The sequence below is a fragment of the Lepus europaeus genome, chromosome 7 (genome assembly GCF_033115175.1).
Source record: "Lepus europaeus isolate LE1 chromosome 7, mLepTim1.pri, whole genome shotgun sequence".
Lineage (NCBI taxonomy): Eukaryota > Metazoa > Chordata > Mammalia > Lagomorpha > Leporidae > Lepus > Lepus europaeus.
The window spans coordinates 33660373-33678381 of NC_084833.1; the positions used below are offsets into that span (position 1 = coordinate 33660373).

General features: G+C 36.9%; 1 protein-coding gene across 7 annotated transcripts in view; it reads left to right on the top strand.

The window, feature by feature from the left end:
• IMMP1L (inner mitochondrial membrane peptidase subunit 1) overlaps positions 1–18009 on the top strand; it is an 80311-nt gene that overhangs the window by 37259 nt on the left and 25043 nt on the right. For all 7 annotated transcript variants that reach the window (XM_062196362.1, XM_062196366.1, XM_062196363.1 and 4 more), the window contains 2 exons: positions 13113–13246; positions 14742–14830. In XM_062196362.1, the coding sequence (XP_062052346.1) occupies positions 13142–13246; positions 14742–14830 (194 nt within the window). In that variant the 5' untranslated portion in view covers positions 13113–13141. The remainder of the gene's footprint in view (positions 1–13112; positions 13247–14741; positions 14831–18009) is intronic.

The following is an 18009-nucleotide window of genomic DNA, read 5'->3' on the forward strand; positions in this document are numbered from 1 at the left end:
TTCTTTGTAAACATACAATGAGTTTTGATTTTAGACGTATGTAAAAAGTGAACTTCAGAAAATAATATTGTATTAATTAAATGCATTGTTATACTACCATTATAAAGTTCTCTTGATGAAAATTCATAGAATTATACAAAAATTAACGTATAAAAAAGTGAGTGATTAAATTTTATCAAGTTTCTGAAAATGCTCAGTGCTCTGAAATCACAGCACAAAGTCCTCTACTAGGCTTCTTTCTGGGGAACTTATTAAAGCTACAGATTCTGTGGCCTTGCTCCCAGAAATTCTCATACATTAGCTCTGTGATGGCAGCCTGGGATTTAGATTTTGAATTTGTACTTTGATTGGTATTGGGTTTTCAGGTTATTTTGACACTGAAGTCAGATTTAAAACAGTGTTCATTGCTTTAAACCTTAAAGTGACTGCAGTTATTTCTTCTGGGAATGAAACAAAATGAACAGGTTTTAATAAAATCTTCATAGATGATGGAGATCAGAGTACATTGAATTTGCAGTTTTAGGAAATAAAAAATACCCTCTGAGTCTTACAGTAGATTTAACATTTATAGATTTGAACAGTTCATGAGCAGGTCTGAAGGTGATTTTGAAATTGCAGGAATTTGAATTACTTTGATGGAGAGGTGACTGTGTGAGTGTGAATTATTTAGCTATTGAGCAGAGTACACTCTGCAACATCCATGTATTAATGAGTCTTTGTTGTTTTCTACTTGTCACAATAACTTCCATTTAAGGTCTGAAATGGACATATCTTTCATGTACTTTATATGCATCATAATGAGAGGAAAATGTATTTTTTGTAAGTATTCTTAAATTTGAAAATCACAAAGGCCTCAGAACTGTCAACATTTATTTTTTCTCGTCTAAGTGAAGGTAAGGGTAACAAAACTGTGATGTGGAAATTTGTTTTCTGCTTCACCATTTACTTGTTTCTGCTCTCCTTAATGCGAGTATTTTTTTAATGCTAATGTGTTATCTATCAGATCAAAAAAATTGTGATATGAACTACTTTTCTGACTGGCTGCTTACACTTTAGAATGAATGAGTTTTTGTAAATATGTGGTGTCAGCTAACATTTGACAATTATAGTTTTTTCTTCATTCTGAAACAAAATGTTTTATATTATTTTAAAAAATTCCAGACATGAGAAACAACCAGATGGATGTTTCCTTTGTGACTTTGGCTATTCCTATACATACTAGTGAAAATTATAAAATGATGTAACTACTTTCAAAAACAATTTGGTAATTCCTCAAAAATTTAAAGACAGTATCACCTTGTGACCCAACAATTCCATTCCTAAGGTTATACCTAAGAGAATTGAAAACATGTATCCATGTGAAATTTGCATAACAATGTTCATAGCAGCATTATTCATAATATCCCCAAAAGAAAAAACAGTCTGAATGTCTATCAACTGATGAATAATAAACAAAAATGGTATATTCACACATTAGAATATTATTCATCCATAAAAAGGTGGTATATTGATATATGTAACAAATGAGCCTTTACATGATGGTCAGTGAAAGAAACCAATCACAAAATACCTATATTATATGATTGCATTTTTATGAAAATCTAGGAAAGGAAAATCCATAATGATATGGTTGCCAGGAGCTAGAATGAAGAGAAGGAAAGGTTGGAAAATGAATGCCATTGTATACAGGGTTTCCTTTTGAGGTGAGAAAAATATTCTGGAATAAGATAATCATGTTGATTGGAAAACGTTGTGAATAAACTAAATACTGAAATATATATATTTTCAAAGGCTGAATTTCATGTTATGTGAATTATATTTAATTTTTGTTTAAAAAAGATTTTTGCACTCCAGGGTAAATAAGTTCTAAATGATGTTACATTCTTCCTATGAAAGTTAAGGGGTTTTGTTTTGTGTTGCTTTCCCTTAGCAAAATGATAGTGTCTGAGCAGGATATTTTTTGTAAAAGCTGATTTATTTCAGTTTTGTCTTTATTCTCATTGGATGACTTTGCTATAGTCCTCAACATTACCAACCTTGGAAGGTTTTGAATTCTAACCTCTGTATCCCTAACATTGTGTGTTTTTCTATGATTGTTAACATCCCCACGATCCAGATCTCTCGCCTTTTGCCTACTTCTTTCTGCAAGGATTCTGGAAGTCTGACTCCTGTCAGGTGGTAATTTAGGAGCTGTCTATTTCCTAGATGAGAGATTGTATGAACACTTGAGATTTCATTCTCTGTATGATTTCATCCTCACATTCTGTCTACCTTGATGGCCAAAGATTCCAGCCTCTTTCCTAGCCAAAGGGGCTTCCAGTACTGCTAAAATTCTTTTATTTTCCTGTGCTGTGAAAGTCCAGTGCCTTAACTGAAAAGGCCAGGTACGTGTGGCATGCTCCTGCATTCTTCTCTTCTCTCATAGATCCCCAGTCCTCAAGCCCTAACTGGTGCTTATTGCTTTTGAACAGTTCTTTTGTGCATTTTATCCCAATTCCATAGTTGTTCTTACTGTTTTCACCAAGATAGCCTGTTAGAAACTCCTCTGTCACAAATGGCATTAAAGTTGTCTCCTTGCTTTCTTTACTTCTATGCTCGATCATCTTTGTATCTATTTAGCCTTTCATCAGTAGTCCTGCCTCATTGTTAGTCTTTTTCCTTTTGGAATTGTTACCATCGACTCTCAGACATGTGCTATAATGTTTCTGTGTTTTAAAAAAACATGCTTAACCCACATTCTTCCTACTATTTTACTGTGGTGGTTCTCAACTGGAGCAATTTTGTATCCCAGAGGACATCTGGCAATGTCTGGAGACATTTTAATTAGTCACAATTAGAGAGGAGACTGTTAGCATCTAGAGGTCAGGGGTGCTGCTACAACTCTGTCATGGGTGACATGGCTACCTTAGTAGAGCTGCCTGACCCTACAATGTCAGTACTGCTGAGACTGAGAAACTTTGACCTACTGTTTTGCTGGCCTTTAAAGCCAAACTTTATTCAAAAGAGTTGGTTGGGTATGTTTTCTCCATTTCAATATCCCTATTTCATATATTTTTGAAGTTTGTTTTTCCATGTAATAGTTTACATGATGTTTAAAGATCAAATAGTGCTACAAAGCTTGTAAAGAAAACAACAGCATCCTCCCAGCCCTTTGAACTGAGTTTTATAGTTTTGGATGGTTAGTTATAGATAGAAGGAAGGTGTCTTTTCCTGGATAAAATGACAAAATTAGCGGAGAGTAACTCTTGGTAATTCTTCCTTCCTTATGCCTATAAACTTGGAGGCAGCAGCTAAGGTTGTTAGATAGTAAATCTCTTATTTAAATTACTATTCTAGTTTTCTGTTTTTTTTTTTTCAGTAGAATATAATCTTGACTGAGACAGAAATTAGATTTTTAAGGTTTCCCATGAAAGATGAGGGTGTTGTGGCACAGTGGGTTAAGCCACAGCTTGTGACTCCTTTGAGTCTTGGCTACTCTGCTGCCAATCCAGCTTCTTGCTGATACATCCTGGAGGCAGCAGATGATGGCTCAAGTGCTTGACCCCTGCCACCCATGTAGGAGACCTGGATGGAATTCTTGGCTTTTGCCTGGCCCAGCCTTGGCTGTTGAAGACATTTGGGGAGTGAATCAGCATGGAAGATCTCTCTCTCTTTCTCCCCTCTCCTCCCTCTCCCTCCCCTCTTCTCTCGTTCCGTGTCTTGTGTCTCTTCTCCCTCCTCTCTCTTTTCCTTCTGCCGTCCCTCTTTCTTCCTACTTCCTTCTTTCTCTCCCTCTCTTCCTCACTTTGCTTCTCAAGTAGATGAAGATAAATAAACATTAAAAAAAAATAAGATTTCCCATAAGCATTCCAGTCTTAAACACATGATTTTAGATATTTCAGAAATATACCACTTGTTTTTAAAGATTTATTTATTTGTAAAGGAGAGAGAGAGAGAAAATAAATCTGGTTCACTTCCTAAAATGGCTGCAATGGCCAGAGCTGGGCCAGGCTGAAGTCAGGAGCCAGGGGCTTCATCTTGGTTTCCCATGTGTGTACAGGGGTCCAAGTACTTGGGCCATCTGCTGCTGCTTTCCCAGGTGTATTACCAGGGAGCTGGGTCAGAAATGGAGCAGCTGGGACTCCAACTGGCAACCATATGGAATGTTGCTTAACTGCTATACCACCATGCCTGTCTCAGAAATACACTAAATTTAACATGGCCAAATTGGCCTCTTGGTTTTCTGCCCCACATGTGGATGTGGGTTTACCCGTGTAGGTAAGCCTCTGCCCTGGTGCTTGTCCAATGATATGGGAGTCATCTTTGTTTCTTTATTTTTCTTGCTGTTTATGCTGCTTCTAAAATTTCTCAAATCTACCCATTTCTCTCCATCTCTTCTGCCATCACTGTAGTTGATCTATCCTTACCTCTTGCCTACCCAGCTAACCTCTATGAGTTTCTGTGCCCCGGCTCCACTTCTTTCTCTACATAGCATTGAGCATAACATAACATAGCATCATGTTATTTTCCTACTTAAAATAATTCCATTGGTTCCCCATTACCCTTAGAACAAAGTTTGAAATTCTACAAGACCTTGAATGATCTTGCCTGTCTTTCCAGTGTCATTGTATGGCTTTCACAAAGTTAAGCACATGCATGCTGTTCTATCTGCCCTAACTACATCTTATGTAGTTATTCTGTTATTTTCTGGAACCCAACTTCAATAGCATTTTCTTTAGAGAAATCTTTCCTCATTTATGCTAAAGAAAATATGTCTCACCTATATTATCCATCACTTTACCGTATTTTTAAAAGAAATTGATATTTTTTGTTCATTTTGTGTGTGTGTGTAACTTCTGCGATACTAAATTAAAAGCTCTAGGAGAGTAGACCTCATATTCACTATTGTATTTCCAAGACTTAACATAGTATTTCATACATAATAGTAGCTTCATAAATATGTTTTGAATGAAAGACTGTGAAGACACTGCCTTTCTCCCTTGTTTATTTGTTAGAAGTTTTATTCTTCAAAAATATTTTAAAAAATACAGTACACATTCACAAGCACTCATATTGAACAATGACCATTTGCCACATTAACTTTCTTTCTCTACCCATATATACATGTATGTGTCTATACATGTGCATGTAAATGTGTGTATATAATTGACTATATTTATGAAAATTAATAGAAATGAGTTATATAAAGGATGTTGCGGACATGACATTCATCTCTAAATAATCCAGTGTTTATTTCCTATATACAAGGTCATCCTTTTATATCACATGTTATTATTAAGAAATTTAACTTTGAAATAAAAATATATTTTTATGTATAATGTTCAGATTTTCCCTGTTAACCTCCATATCTTTTCTAGCATGTTTTTTTCTTTCACTTCAGGAATCAATGAAGCATTTCATAGTGTATTTGGTTGTGATATACTCCTGTATTCTTGTAATTTAGAATAGTGCCCTTGCCATTCTTCCTTACATTAAATTTATGGTTTTTACTTGTTTAAGCAAGTTGTCTTGTAGCATATCTACTATATGAATGTGTCTGATTGTTCATGTTAGACTGTTTTGGTGAGAATGGTGCACTGGCAAGAAGTTGGAATTGGAGGCAGAGCTGGGACTTGAACCCAGGCATTCTGATAAGGGATGCAAGCATCTCAAGTGGATTTTTAACCAGTGCGCCAAATGCCTACCCTCTTGTACTTCTTTTTTGTTTCTTTAAATATTATATATTAATAGATTTTTGCTTAATGTATGGTCTGATACCTTATTATTTTTGAGTTACTGTCCTAAATTTGGCCAGTGAAAGATACCTTAGAATGGTTTCCCTGTTTCTGTCAGTCTTTGAGCAGTGGCTGTCTTAGCAGCACAAGACTGCTGCGTCTTACACTATTTCTTTTGGTAAAGAATTACATTGGGAAAACAAAAACTGGGTGCCAAGTATGCTCATTCTTACTGCCATACCTTTGGTTTCAATGGCCTTTTCAAAGTAGACAGAACTAAGATGATCTTTCATATAGGTAGGCAGACAGATAAAGATATACATATTTATTTATGTTGATAAGTTTCTATCTCCATTTCATCTCTTACCTCCTTATATTTCTTCTTTCTCTCATAGTGAGAATCTCAGTTCCCATCAACTTAATATGTTTATTTTACATACTATCCAAAATACACATAAAATACTACAAACAACAGACTCACTAAGTTCAAGATCTGTTGCAATTTTCTTCTTGTTCTTAGAATGTTTATTAAGCTGTGTTCAAAGATACTTAAGTGTCTTTTCTGTATGATAGTGATAGCAATGTGATTGTAGATAGGTTCATTTTTTTGTTTTCAATTTTAGCATTTACTTTTTTTTTAACTTCTTGAATATAGAAGATATTTATATGGCTCTGAAATACATATTAAAGTATACTCAGAAATCACATTTCTATTCCTATTCCTTCTGTGGTATTTCTCTTCACTGCCCTTATAAATGGAACCATTTTCATTTTTTCTGATGTATTTTTTTCTATACTCGATCTTAGCCAAAAGGCTGAGATGCAATTGATGTATTTTTTCTTTTTTCATTTGGAAAAAACTTTCTTTTCCCTTCTCTGAGAGACATGGTAACCTACACACACACACACACACACACACTGCACCTTTTTTTTTTTATGAGAGTATCCTAGAATTCATATCAGCTCATTCTTTTTTTTTAATGTCAGCTTTTCGCTCGTTCTTATTACAGATCTATAGTTAGAATACAACTTTGTTTTAGATGCATTAGTTTACTCAACCTGTTTCCAATGGATGTGTATTTGGCTTCTTTCAAATTTTACTATTTCAGATTATGCTAATATAAACAACTTCCTGTACATGGAATTTGAATGTTGGAGTTGTATCTAGTAGGGTAAATTCCTAATTGTGAGATTGTTGGGGAAGAGAGTAAAATGTGCCTGCTATTATTGCTGTATTGTCCTCCTGAAAGATCACACCATTTTGCTTGACCATTGTGATTGTTGTGAGATGCCTATTTATGAAAACTCCTTTATTAACATTGAATATTGTAAACTTCATATAAGAATTGTTTTTTAATATGTGTTATATCGTATCATTAGGGTCTCTGGAAAATAGCTGATACACTGAAATTATGATAATTCAAGGGAGGCTTATTAACTGGGACTACATAAAGCTGTGGATTGGACAATAGAATTTTCAAGGATGGTTCTGGAATCAGCATCAATGGAGCAATTTCCAGCTTTAGGCTCTAAGGCACCAGGGAAGGGAGAGGTTACTGGAGCACAGAGGGAAAGAGATTCCTGTAGAGCCAACAGCCTTTGGAGATGCAGTGACCTTTGATCCAAAGACATAACCAACCTGAGAAGACTCCACAGGGTAAAAAGGGAAATGTATAATCCTTCCTTTGACCTTCTGCTGGGGTTCTATCAAAGCATACAAGAGTGCCTTGGTGAAGTTCATAGGGTCAGTTTTCCAAGGGCAGAGAGCAGAATATATCTGAAGGGGCAAAGAGAAGATAGCCAACACACATATGGACAAATAGGTTCATGGACCCTTTGAAATAACTATATAAACCAGAGGTTTGAAACCTAGTCTTACTTAATCACTTTTTCTAGGGGAGCTAATGAGCACCAGTAGTGTGTATGGTTTATTTGTCTTATATAAATGCTACTTTTTACTCTGAGATTTCTCTTCAAAAAAATCCATCAATTTTTATTGTTAATTTCAATAATATTTCTCAACAGTGTTCCTTATGTTACTTTGAAAATATAAGTCCACATGGATAGTCTTTATTCTCAGTTTCCTCTCTAAATACCTTAATAGCTGTCTTCATCATAAAAGACTAACTTTAGACACTTCAGATTCCATCCTGCTGCTAATATCTGCAGGGAATTGTCAAAGAACAAAATTTTAACTAATTGAATTTTAGCCATCTAATTGGCCTTTATTCATTGACCAAGCAGCTTCTGGTCTAGAAAATAGAAATGCTACTTCCTGTGGCAGAACAGTCCACTTATAAGGCAACTTTAATGGAAACAAGGAAACAGCAAAGTACAAAAAGTGCATTGATTACCATGAGGTTATTTTCTTTGTGTGAGTTTAAATTGTGTTCTGACTCCAGTTGCCTGGGCTCCCTTTGACTCATTTCTGTGAATCTCATGATTTTCTTTTAAAATCTGACCTCCTTGGGCATTTGGTTATCATCTCTCTCCTGATTTCAAGGAAGATCAGATCTTAAAGTAAACAACCTAGGTTTTGGTTTGGGAATGTGGAATTTTAGCATGAGTGATTCTAGTTTGGGCCTATTCTTCTCCTTTTATAATGTTATGAAACAGTCACATTACAAACATTGTATTTGAAGTTGGCATTGTTTGAGGGATAAAAACAGTTTTACGGCCCAATTAACTTCTGATTTGGGGTGAATTATAAGTCTCAGTGAATTAGAGCCATTGTATAGTTATAGTCTTTTTGTTTTTTATTTACTCAGTTGTGTTAAAAAAAAAACAATTTTTATTTATTTGAGACATAGAGCCAGAGAGAGGGATATCCACCTGTATAAGCCATCACTGCTGCCTCCCAGCATGCACATTATCAGGAAGCTGGAAACCGCACTGGAGCCTAGACTTGAACCAGGTGCTCTGATGTGGGATATGGGTATCCCAACCAGCAGCTTAGCTACTAAGTCAAACACTTGCCCTGATCTTTGTAACTAATTATTGTTAGCCAGGTGGATTGTCTTGTATACTTAAGAGGATTTAAACTTTGTCCGATGGCTAATTGATTTGCTGTCTAGTTTCATCTTTCATCTGTATTCATATCTTCTTCAGTTAACTACATTTTAATTTTAGTTTTAAAATGTGATATTCATTTCACAAGTTTTTAGGATTTATTCCCATAGATTACATTTTTGAAACTAAGCTTTATAGTTGAAGCAAAGTAGTGTTTACACAGCCTAGTTAACATTACAGATAATTTTTATTCTATACTATTTGGTTATTTCTCTTAGGAGTTTGAATTATCAGAGTTTCAGTTATGAATCATTTTAAAGGGCAGTTTTATTAAATTGTTGACAAATAAATTGTGGTTTGTAAAATGCGTCAGTAATCTCTATACCTGACTCCTACTGATGGAAGACAGACTTTTATTGAAATTATCTTAGATTTTAATAAATAGACTTTTACATATGTAATGGACAGTTATTCAATTATTTTCTTCTTTCAGTGAATATGAACATTAGTATTTCTTTTCATTAGCTGAACATTCAGTGGCCTCTGATCATCATTTTGAACTTTTTATTTATTAAAAAATATTTATTTATTTATTTTTGAAAGAGAGAGAAAGATCTTCGATCTGCTGCTTCACTCCCCAAATGGCCACAATGGCTGAGGTTGGGCCAGGTTGAAGCCAGGAGCCAGGAGCTTCATCTGGGTCTCCCATGTGGGTGCAGGGGCCCAAGGACTTGGGTTACCCTCTACTGCTTTTCCAGGTGCATTAGTAAGGAGCTGGATAGGAAGTGGAGCAGCTGAGACTCAAAGTGGCACTCATGGGATGCCAGAGTTGTAGGCCAGTGCTTAACCCATTAGGCCTGCCCCCATTCGAACTTTGTAACCATTCTGTTATACTGAAAATGTAGGGAGTATAGATCTGGGTTCAGTATTCATCCACCGATTCAGTCAGATAAGCCTTCTATTTATTAACTTCTTTATCAGATTCTAACATTTGTAAGAAGAACAAAGCACAGTCATTGCCATCAGAAAAATGTGTGGTGTTAAATAAAAGAAACAGGTATAATAAAATATTGGGTGGTAGGTATTTTTTTTAAACACCTGAGATATCCATCAGTATCAAAGAATATGACTTCTTTAAAAAAAAAGATTAATTTTATTTATTTGAAAGGCAGAGCCACAAAGAGTGAGAGGGCGAGACAGACATCTTCCATCTGCTATGTCACTCCCCAAATGTCTCCAGTGGCCAGAGGTGAAGCCAAGAGCCAAGAGCCTCATCTGGGTCTCCCACGTGTCTCCCAGACACATTAGCAAGGGAGCTAGATAGACATATCAGCAAGCAGAACTGCCAGGAGTCAAACTGGTGGCCATATGGGATGCCGCTATGCCACAGTACCAGCCCCTAGTGTAAGTATTATAATCAGTGTTATGCTTAAAGTTGGTGAGTCTCATGAAATATCAATAAATAAATAAAGAACATCGTTTGGTGTAGTGCCAAGGAAGATTTGCCTGGTGTGAACTTTTGATTCCACAAAGTTAGAGGACTCACGCTTTTTTTTTTTTTTTTTAATTTTTATTTATTTATTTTTTGACAGGCAGAGTGGAGAGAGAGAGAGAAAGGTCTTCCTTTTGCCGTTGGTTCACCCTCCAATGGCCGCCGCGGCCGGCGCACCGCGCTGATCCGAAGGCAGGAGCCAGGTGCTTCTCCTGGTCTCCCATGGTGTGCAGGGCCCAAGCACTTGGGCCATCCTCCGCTGCACTCCCGGGCCATAGCAGAGAGCTGGCCTGGAAGAGGGGCAACGGGGACAGAATCTGGCGCCCCGACTGGAACTAGAACCCGGTGTGCCGGTGCCACAAGGCAGAGGATTAGCCTAGTGAGCCGCGGCACCGGCCAAGAGGACTCTTAAAAGAACGCTCCCACTTCAGACGCCAGTTTCAAGTCCAAGTGTCCTGTACTTCTGGCTGACCATATGTAAATTGGGGATTCCCACAATCCTTTCACTGGTTTGGATAATTTGCTAGAGTGGCTCACAGAAGTTAGGGAGACACTGTACCAGTATTTACCAGTTTATTATGAAGGAGACATAATAAATAGTCAAATAGGAACATAGTGCCAGGTCCTGCAGAGTACCCAATGTCGGAATTTCTGTCCTAATGGAGGTAGGATGTGACTCTTGGCACAAGGATACATTCCAACAACTTGGACACTCATCAAATCTCAAATCTCGTTTTTGTTCAAGAATTTTTATGGAGCTTAATCTGTCATCCTAGTCCTTCGGTGGCTTCCTGGGGGCTAGTAAATGAGGCTTGTTAAGTGCCAACTTTCTAGTCACTTGGTCTTTTTAATGAGCACCTCCATTCTGGGGCTATCTAGGTGCTCAATCCTAAGCCATATCATTGGAATAAATTCAGTTGTGTTTAAAGGGGTAAATTATGAATAAGACCTCCTTTAGGCCAAGAAATATCAAGGGTTTTAGGAGTTCAGTGCCAACAACCTGGGACAAGGCTCAAATATATTTATTATTCCATAGCTATCATGAAAAATATCCGGGGCATAGATGTTGACATGAGTATTCACTGGTTAAAATTTGCTTGAGGGGCTGACACTGTGGCATAGTGGGTAAAGCTGCTGCTTGCAGCACTGGCATCCATATGGGCACTGACTCACATCCTGGCTGCTCCACTTTCCATCCCGCTCCCTGCTAATGGCCTGGGAAAGCAGGGGGAGATGGCCCAAATACTTGAGCCCCTGCAACCATATGGGAGACCCAGAAGAAGCTCCTTGCTTTGGATCGGCTTAGCTCCAGCCTTTGTGACCATTTGGGAGTGGACTGGCAGATGGAAGATCTTCTCTCTCTGTTTCTTCCCCCCTTTCTCTGTAACTCTGCCTTTCAAATAAATAAGTAAATCTTTAAAAAAGTTTACTTGAAGAGCAGATAAATATAATTAGTTCATGTGAGAACATCAGAGAAAATCAGGTTGGAAACAGAATGAGAGGGGAACAGTGTACCAAGGATCTTTGAAATTAGTCTGAGTATACTCTAAGGAATCATTTCGGTTATGGGAGCAGGGTATTGGGAGTTAGTAGGGACAGGCATCGTGGTGCAGTAGGGTGGGTGCCTGCTTGAGATGCCTGCATCCCACATCAGAGTGCTGGTACTTCCATTTCTGACCCATCTTCCTGCTAGTGCACCCAGGAAGGCAGCAGAAGATGACTCAAGTGCTGGGCCTCTGCTACCCACAGGAAAGACCCACATGGATTTCCTGGCTCCTGGCTCCTGGTTCCAGCCTGGCCCAGCCGGAAAATGGAAAATCTCTCTCTCACTTCCTCCCTGCTCCCTCTGCCTTTCAAGTAGTAAAAAAAATGAATAAATAAATAAACATTTTTTTAAAAATGGGAACCATTGTAACATATGGTCAAGTTCTTGGAAATTTGCGATTTTGAACAGGTTACCGCACTGAGGCTCCTTTTTCTTGTCAGTTGAATGGTAATGATATCTACCTTACTGAAATCAATATGTAAAGCTTGATATATTAAATATTGATATATTTTAGCAAATTTAGTGAGAACAATGTATAGTAACCTAGTCCTAAGACTCAGGCTATTGTTGAGAAATGGTTGTAATAGGTCAATAGAAAAGGAGGGACAGATAACTAGGAGTATTTAAATGAATACTATTAATATTTTAAACTTATATTGCTTAAAAAATCTTTATACTGTTCTTTATGTTGTTTCATATTCATGCATTCATTTATTATCAAGTTAATAGCTGACAACTGAATTTAATTTTATAGTTTATAGAACATTTTGACATATCTTGTTGAATTCTCAGAACTATTCTATGTGATATTATTTCCATCTTTTAAGCCTCTTAAAGGTTAAATAATTCATTGATGATCATACAACATGTTAATGAAAGAACAGCTTTAAAACTTGAATCTCCATACATCTACTCTAGTGGTTGCAACATTATATCATAGTATATGACAAGAACTGATGAGAATAGCAAGGAGCAAATATGCAAAACTATTATTAATATTCTCACAGAGTATCTTTTTTAAAGAAATCTTCCTTAATACAAAGAAGTAAGCAAAAACTAACCAAGATATGGAAAAGAACAGACTGATTTAGAGTTTGTTAGTTATCTAATTTATTTATAAGCCTAGTGATACTTGAATATAATCTCATTTGGTAGATCAAAAAACTTGGTGGCTATAGTTTACTATTTAAAAATATCTGTAGCAGAAATGAAAATAAGCTCTTGCTTTTCTGAATAAATTGTATTAGGCATTTAGACATTTTGGGTGATTGTAAAATATTTTACAGTAGAGTTATTTCTTAAATGTTTTTGAATAGAATTAATAATGAAACTTTTTCAAATTTACCATCAGGCTGATGGTGACAGAGTCTACATGGAACTATGCTTCGAGGTGTGCTGGGAAAAACCTTTCGACTTGCTGGCTATACAATTCAGTATGGCTGTATAATTTATTGTACTTTTGAATATGTTGGTGGTGTTTTTATGGTAAGTTTTTGTATACAAGATACTGATTTTAAATATACTTTTTTTAAAGTGAAGGAAATGTATTTGCTGCTCATTACAGTTCTAGTTATTTTAATGAGTAAAGTGAATGTTAAAACATAAGAATCTATTGAGAAAGAATTGGCACTGATACAAAATATAAAAACACTTAAAATATTTTCTGTATTATGTTTCTATCAGGGGCACAAAATGTCTTCTTAATAGTCTCTTTATTGGAGGACATTTGCTATTTTCCAACATATGTTTGAGGTTGTATATAGTTATTAACTGTGAGATACCTGTCTGTGAGATACCTGTTAGAAACCCATTGTACAGGCCGGCGCCATGGCTCAACAGGCTAATCCTCCGCCTTGCGGCGCCATATTTAACTCTCATTTAAACACTTGATTCTTCTACTAATGTCAATATTAAAGTGGTAAAGTTGACCCCCCCATCCCCTTCCTCTGCCATGCCCACCAGTGCTTGTTCTTAATATGGTGTGATGAGCCTACCATGTATGGCTGTTCAAACTTTTGTTCATGTAAATGAATGAATAAGTTGATGGACTATCTGGTAAATGGGTTTTTTGTTGTTGTTATTGTTATTGCTGTTACTTTTTTAGGCTTATTCTAACAGATTGACAGTTATACAACCTCACAATGAGCTGGAGTAGTACAAATGAATATATTTAACTGAGGCTGCCCTTCTTGATTTTTGAAAGTTACGTTATTACTTCCAGAGATAGCAAACACAGACATTCATTGTATGAGTATTCTTTCTTATTTCTGCCAGAGTTTTGGGCAAAAAGCTTTATTTACAATAAGTAGAGAAAATGGACACTGTTGTACTTAGATTTTAAAGTGTCAGTGATCATTCTGGTTTTGAGATACATATGCATATATATGTAAATTAATTATTGAGACATACAAATATGGGAATCTTTAAAGTATGTCTCATTGTGGCAGCATTTGGCAGTATGAAATATAAGTTGCAGTCTTATCAAATGAGTAAATTGTTCTCTTGTAAGAGGAAGAAGGGCAACAGCTCATTGAGAATAGTATAATGCCATTTAATAAATTAGCATCATATGCGCCAGATGATATTGATGATAGCAAGAAAGTGCATCATTCATCAACAACTATATGTTATCAGCTTTATGCTGAGCATTGTTCTTGGGCTTGTATATACAGCTGGAAAAGTCCTTGCACTCATGGACCTTATATTCTACAGGTGACCAAAACTTGGAAACATAGATAATGGTATTGTATTCATGAAACATAATGTCATAGCAGTAAAACATTTATAATATATTTGTCCGTGTTTCTAGACTTGGTGACTACTCTGGGGTTGAACTTAATTGCCAACTTACTGTGAATCATCCTCCAGGCCTGAACAGGACATTTGCTTGATTTTCTTTCTTTTAAGGCTACTCAGATGTTTTCTCTTATATTTTAAAGAGGTTTTTGAAATCAAGTTACAAAATTACCTCTCTTTTCAGTGTTTTGGACCATCAATGGAACCTACAATTCAAAATTCAGATATTGTCTTTGCAGAAAATCTTAGTCGACATTTTTATGGTATCCACAGGTAAATTTCTGTCATGGATGTAATTAAATTTATAGTGAAAATACACGAATAAATTGTGTCTCTTATGTAGTTTATCTTTAAAAACTCTTTTATTATAACCAAATGCATAATCAGCTAAATAAAATTTGGAGCCAAATATTTTCTCTCAGTTTGGGAAATTTTAGTAATTTCTCTAAACATACACAGTCCCTTAAATCATGGTATCTCTTGTATTATTCAGAACACTTCACAATCCCTTTTGTAATATGTATGTAAGTCTACTTTTTTATTTTTTATCCTAGGATGTTTGGAGTCATGAATGAGGGACTGCATTACATATCCAAATCAGTGTTTTGTTTTGAAAAAAAATTTAATTGTTATTTTATTAATGGCTGTCTTATTTATTCCCACTATAAAACCTGTGATGACCATTTTATGATTTTTAGATTACAGCATTGTATATATTTGAGACGGGATTTTTATCTATTATGATCTCCTTATTACTTACATTAATTAACTACTTGGCAAATATTGCCAATAAGCCTTTTAAAACCCTGTTCCAAAAAAAAACCCTGTTCCAAGGGCCGGCGCCATGGCTCAATAGCCTGCAGCGCTGGCACACCAGGTTCTAGTCCCAGTTGGGGCGCCAGATTCTGTCCTGGTTGCTCCTCTTCCAGGCCAGCTTTCTGCTGTGGCCTGGGAGTGCTTGGGCCCTGCACCCCATGGGAGACCAGGAGAAGCACCTGGCTCCTGCCTTCGGATCAGCGCGGTGTGCTGGTTTCAGCGCGCCAGCTGCGGCGGCCATTGGAGGGTAAACCAACGGCAAAGGAAGATCTTTCTGTCTGTCTCTCTCACTCTCCACTCTGCCTGTCCAAAATAAAATAAAAAAAGTTTGCAGAGAAGGGCCAGCACTGTGTGTAGCGGGTAAAGTCACTTCTTGCAGTGTTGGCATCCCATATGGGCACCAATTAGAGACCGAGCTGCTCCACGTCTGATCCAGATCCAGCTCTCTGCTAAAGCCTGGGAAAGCAGAAGAAGATGGCCCAAGTGCTTGGGCCCCTGCATGGGAGACCAGGAAGAAATTCCTGGCTCCTGGCTTTGGATTGGCCCAGCTCTGCCTGTTTCAGCCATTTGGGGAGTAAACCAGCAGATGGAAGATCTCTCTCTCTCTCTCTCTCTCTCTTTCTCTCTGCCTTTGCATCTCTGTAACTCTGCCTTTCAAATAAACAAACAAATAAAAATGTGCAGCACTCTGGCCTCAGAATCAGCCCTTAAGGCATTCAGATCTAGCAAAACAAAACAAAACAAAAAAAACCACCCTGTTCCAAATGGTGGTTCCAATCCTTGTGATACTGTTTAATTAACTCTATGAGCATAATTTCTTACAAATGGATGTCAAGTATTAGTAATTTAATGTACTCCTCAAAGGAGACCTCTCTGATTTCCAAACATTTTGAGTCTTGTTTTAAAAAATAATTCTGAAAAAAAAAAAAATCACCAGCTTTTATCTCAGTAAGCTGCAGTTTTTCCTCCCTCAAGGATAAGTACATTTATATCAAGATAAGTAGGTTCAGCTATTCCTTTTTCATTGTTCAAAGCCTGTTTTACATTATTGAAAAATTGTTGAGATCGGTGTTATAGCTAAATGGGTTAAGCTGCAGCATGCAATACTGTCATCCCATATGGCTACCGGTTCAAGCCCAGTTGCTCCACTTATGGTCCAGCTCCCTGCTAATGCACCTGGGAAAGCAACAGAAGATGGCCCAGGTGATTTCTTCCCTGGCCTTATGGGTGATTTTTTTTTTAAATCATAAGTGAGCCAGACAGGATGGAGAATTGTAAATCAGGTCTTTTGTTGAATTTATCTCCACCTTGTTGATTGACAGTTTGGTCCCCAAGATTGTACTTAAAAACCCAAATACTGTGTGGCCATTTGGGTTTTCCTCTCTTGGAAGCCCCCTTCCATGCCAGTCCGGCTGGAGGTCTTTGACTCTAATACATCTATGTAAATCTCAAACAAACAAACAAACAAAACCTGTATCGTCTAGCTTAATACCTAGGTAATTCTTTTTCAGATCTTTTACCTGTAATCATTTCAAGACACCTAAGTGTAGATATGGGGTTAAGATAAAACTTACACAATAGGCTGTGTTCTGACTTCCTTTTCTTTTTAACTTATATCAAAATAACCTAGTACAGCCTTATGTTGACTGACTTAGCCTCACTGGGGCCTGAAGACAAGATGCTGTGTTCCATGCCAATGACATGATTTTATTCCTGGAATCAGTCCTTGAGCATCATTAAAAAGAGCCCAATTTTTTGCTGAGTAGTTTTTGAATCAACATTTCACTATTGTCTTTTTTATTCTTTATACTCTTTTCATTCATGTGAATAATATGAGTAATTACATTCAGTAAATTAATTAAGATGCTTTGAAGGGGATCAGCACTGTGGCGTGGCAGGTAAAGCTTCTGCCTGCAACACTGGCATCCTGTATGGTCACTTGTTTGTGACCCAGCTGCTCTACTTTTGATCCAGCTCCCTGGTAATGGCCTGCGAAAAGCAGTGGAAGATGGTTCAAGTATTTGAGTTCCTGCCACCCACATGGGAGACCCAGATATAACTCCTGGCTCCTGGCTTTGGCCTGGCTCAGCTCTGGCCCTTGTGGTCATTTGAGGAGTGAATCAGTGGATGGAAGACTTTTCTTTCTTTCTCTCTCTCTCTCTCTCTCTCTCTCTCTCTCTCTGTCTCTCTCTGTCTCTCTCTCTGTCTCTCTCTGTCTCTCCTTCTCTCTTTGTAACTCTGAATTTCAAAGTAACTAAATCTGAAAAAAAAAATAATAAAGTAAAAGAGGTAACCCCTAAAAATATTTTTTTAAAAAAGATGCTTTGAATTCTTTTAAAACTCTATTCATCCAGGGGTTCCAGTAGGTTGCAGGACAACTAAAATCTGACATTTATATGAAACATACAAAAGTAACTCTTGGAACCAAAGTAGCCAGTTAGTAACTTCTACTTTAAAAATACTATTTTGCTCTTTGTCTTATTTGCAGTGCAGAACTCTAAGATTTTGGGGCAATCTCTGACCCCGTTTCTAGAGGTAGACAAGCCTCCCATTTAGGCAAGAATAAAAGCCTGCATGTGTGGCATTTAAAACACCTGAATCTTTTCAGTCAAGTGCACAGAACTTAAGACAATCAT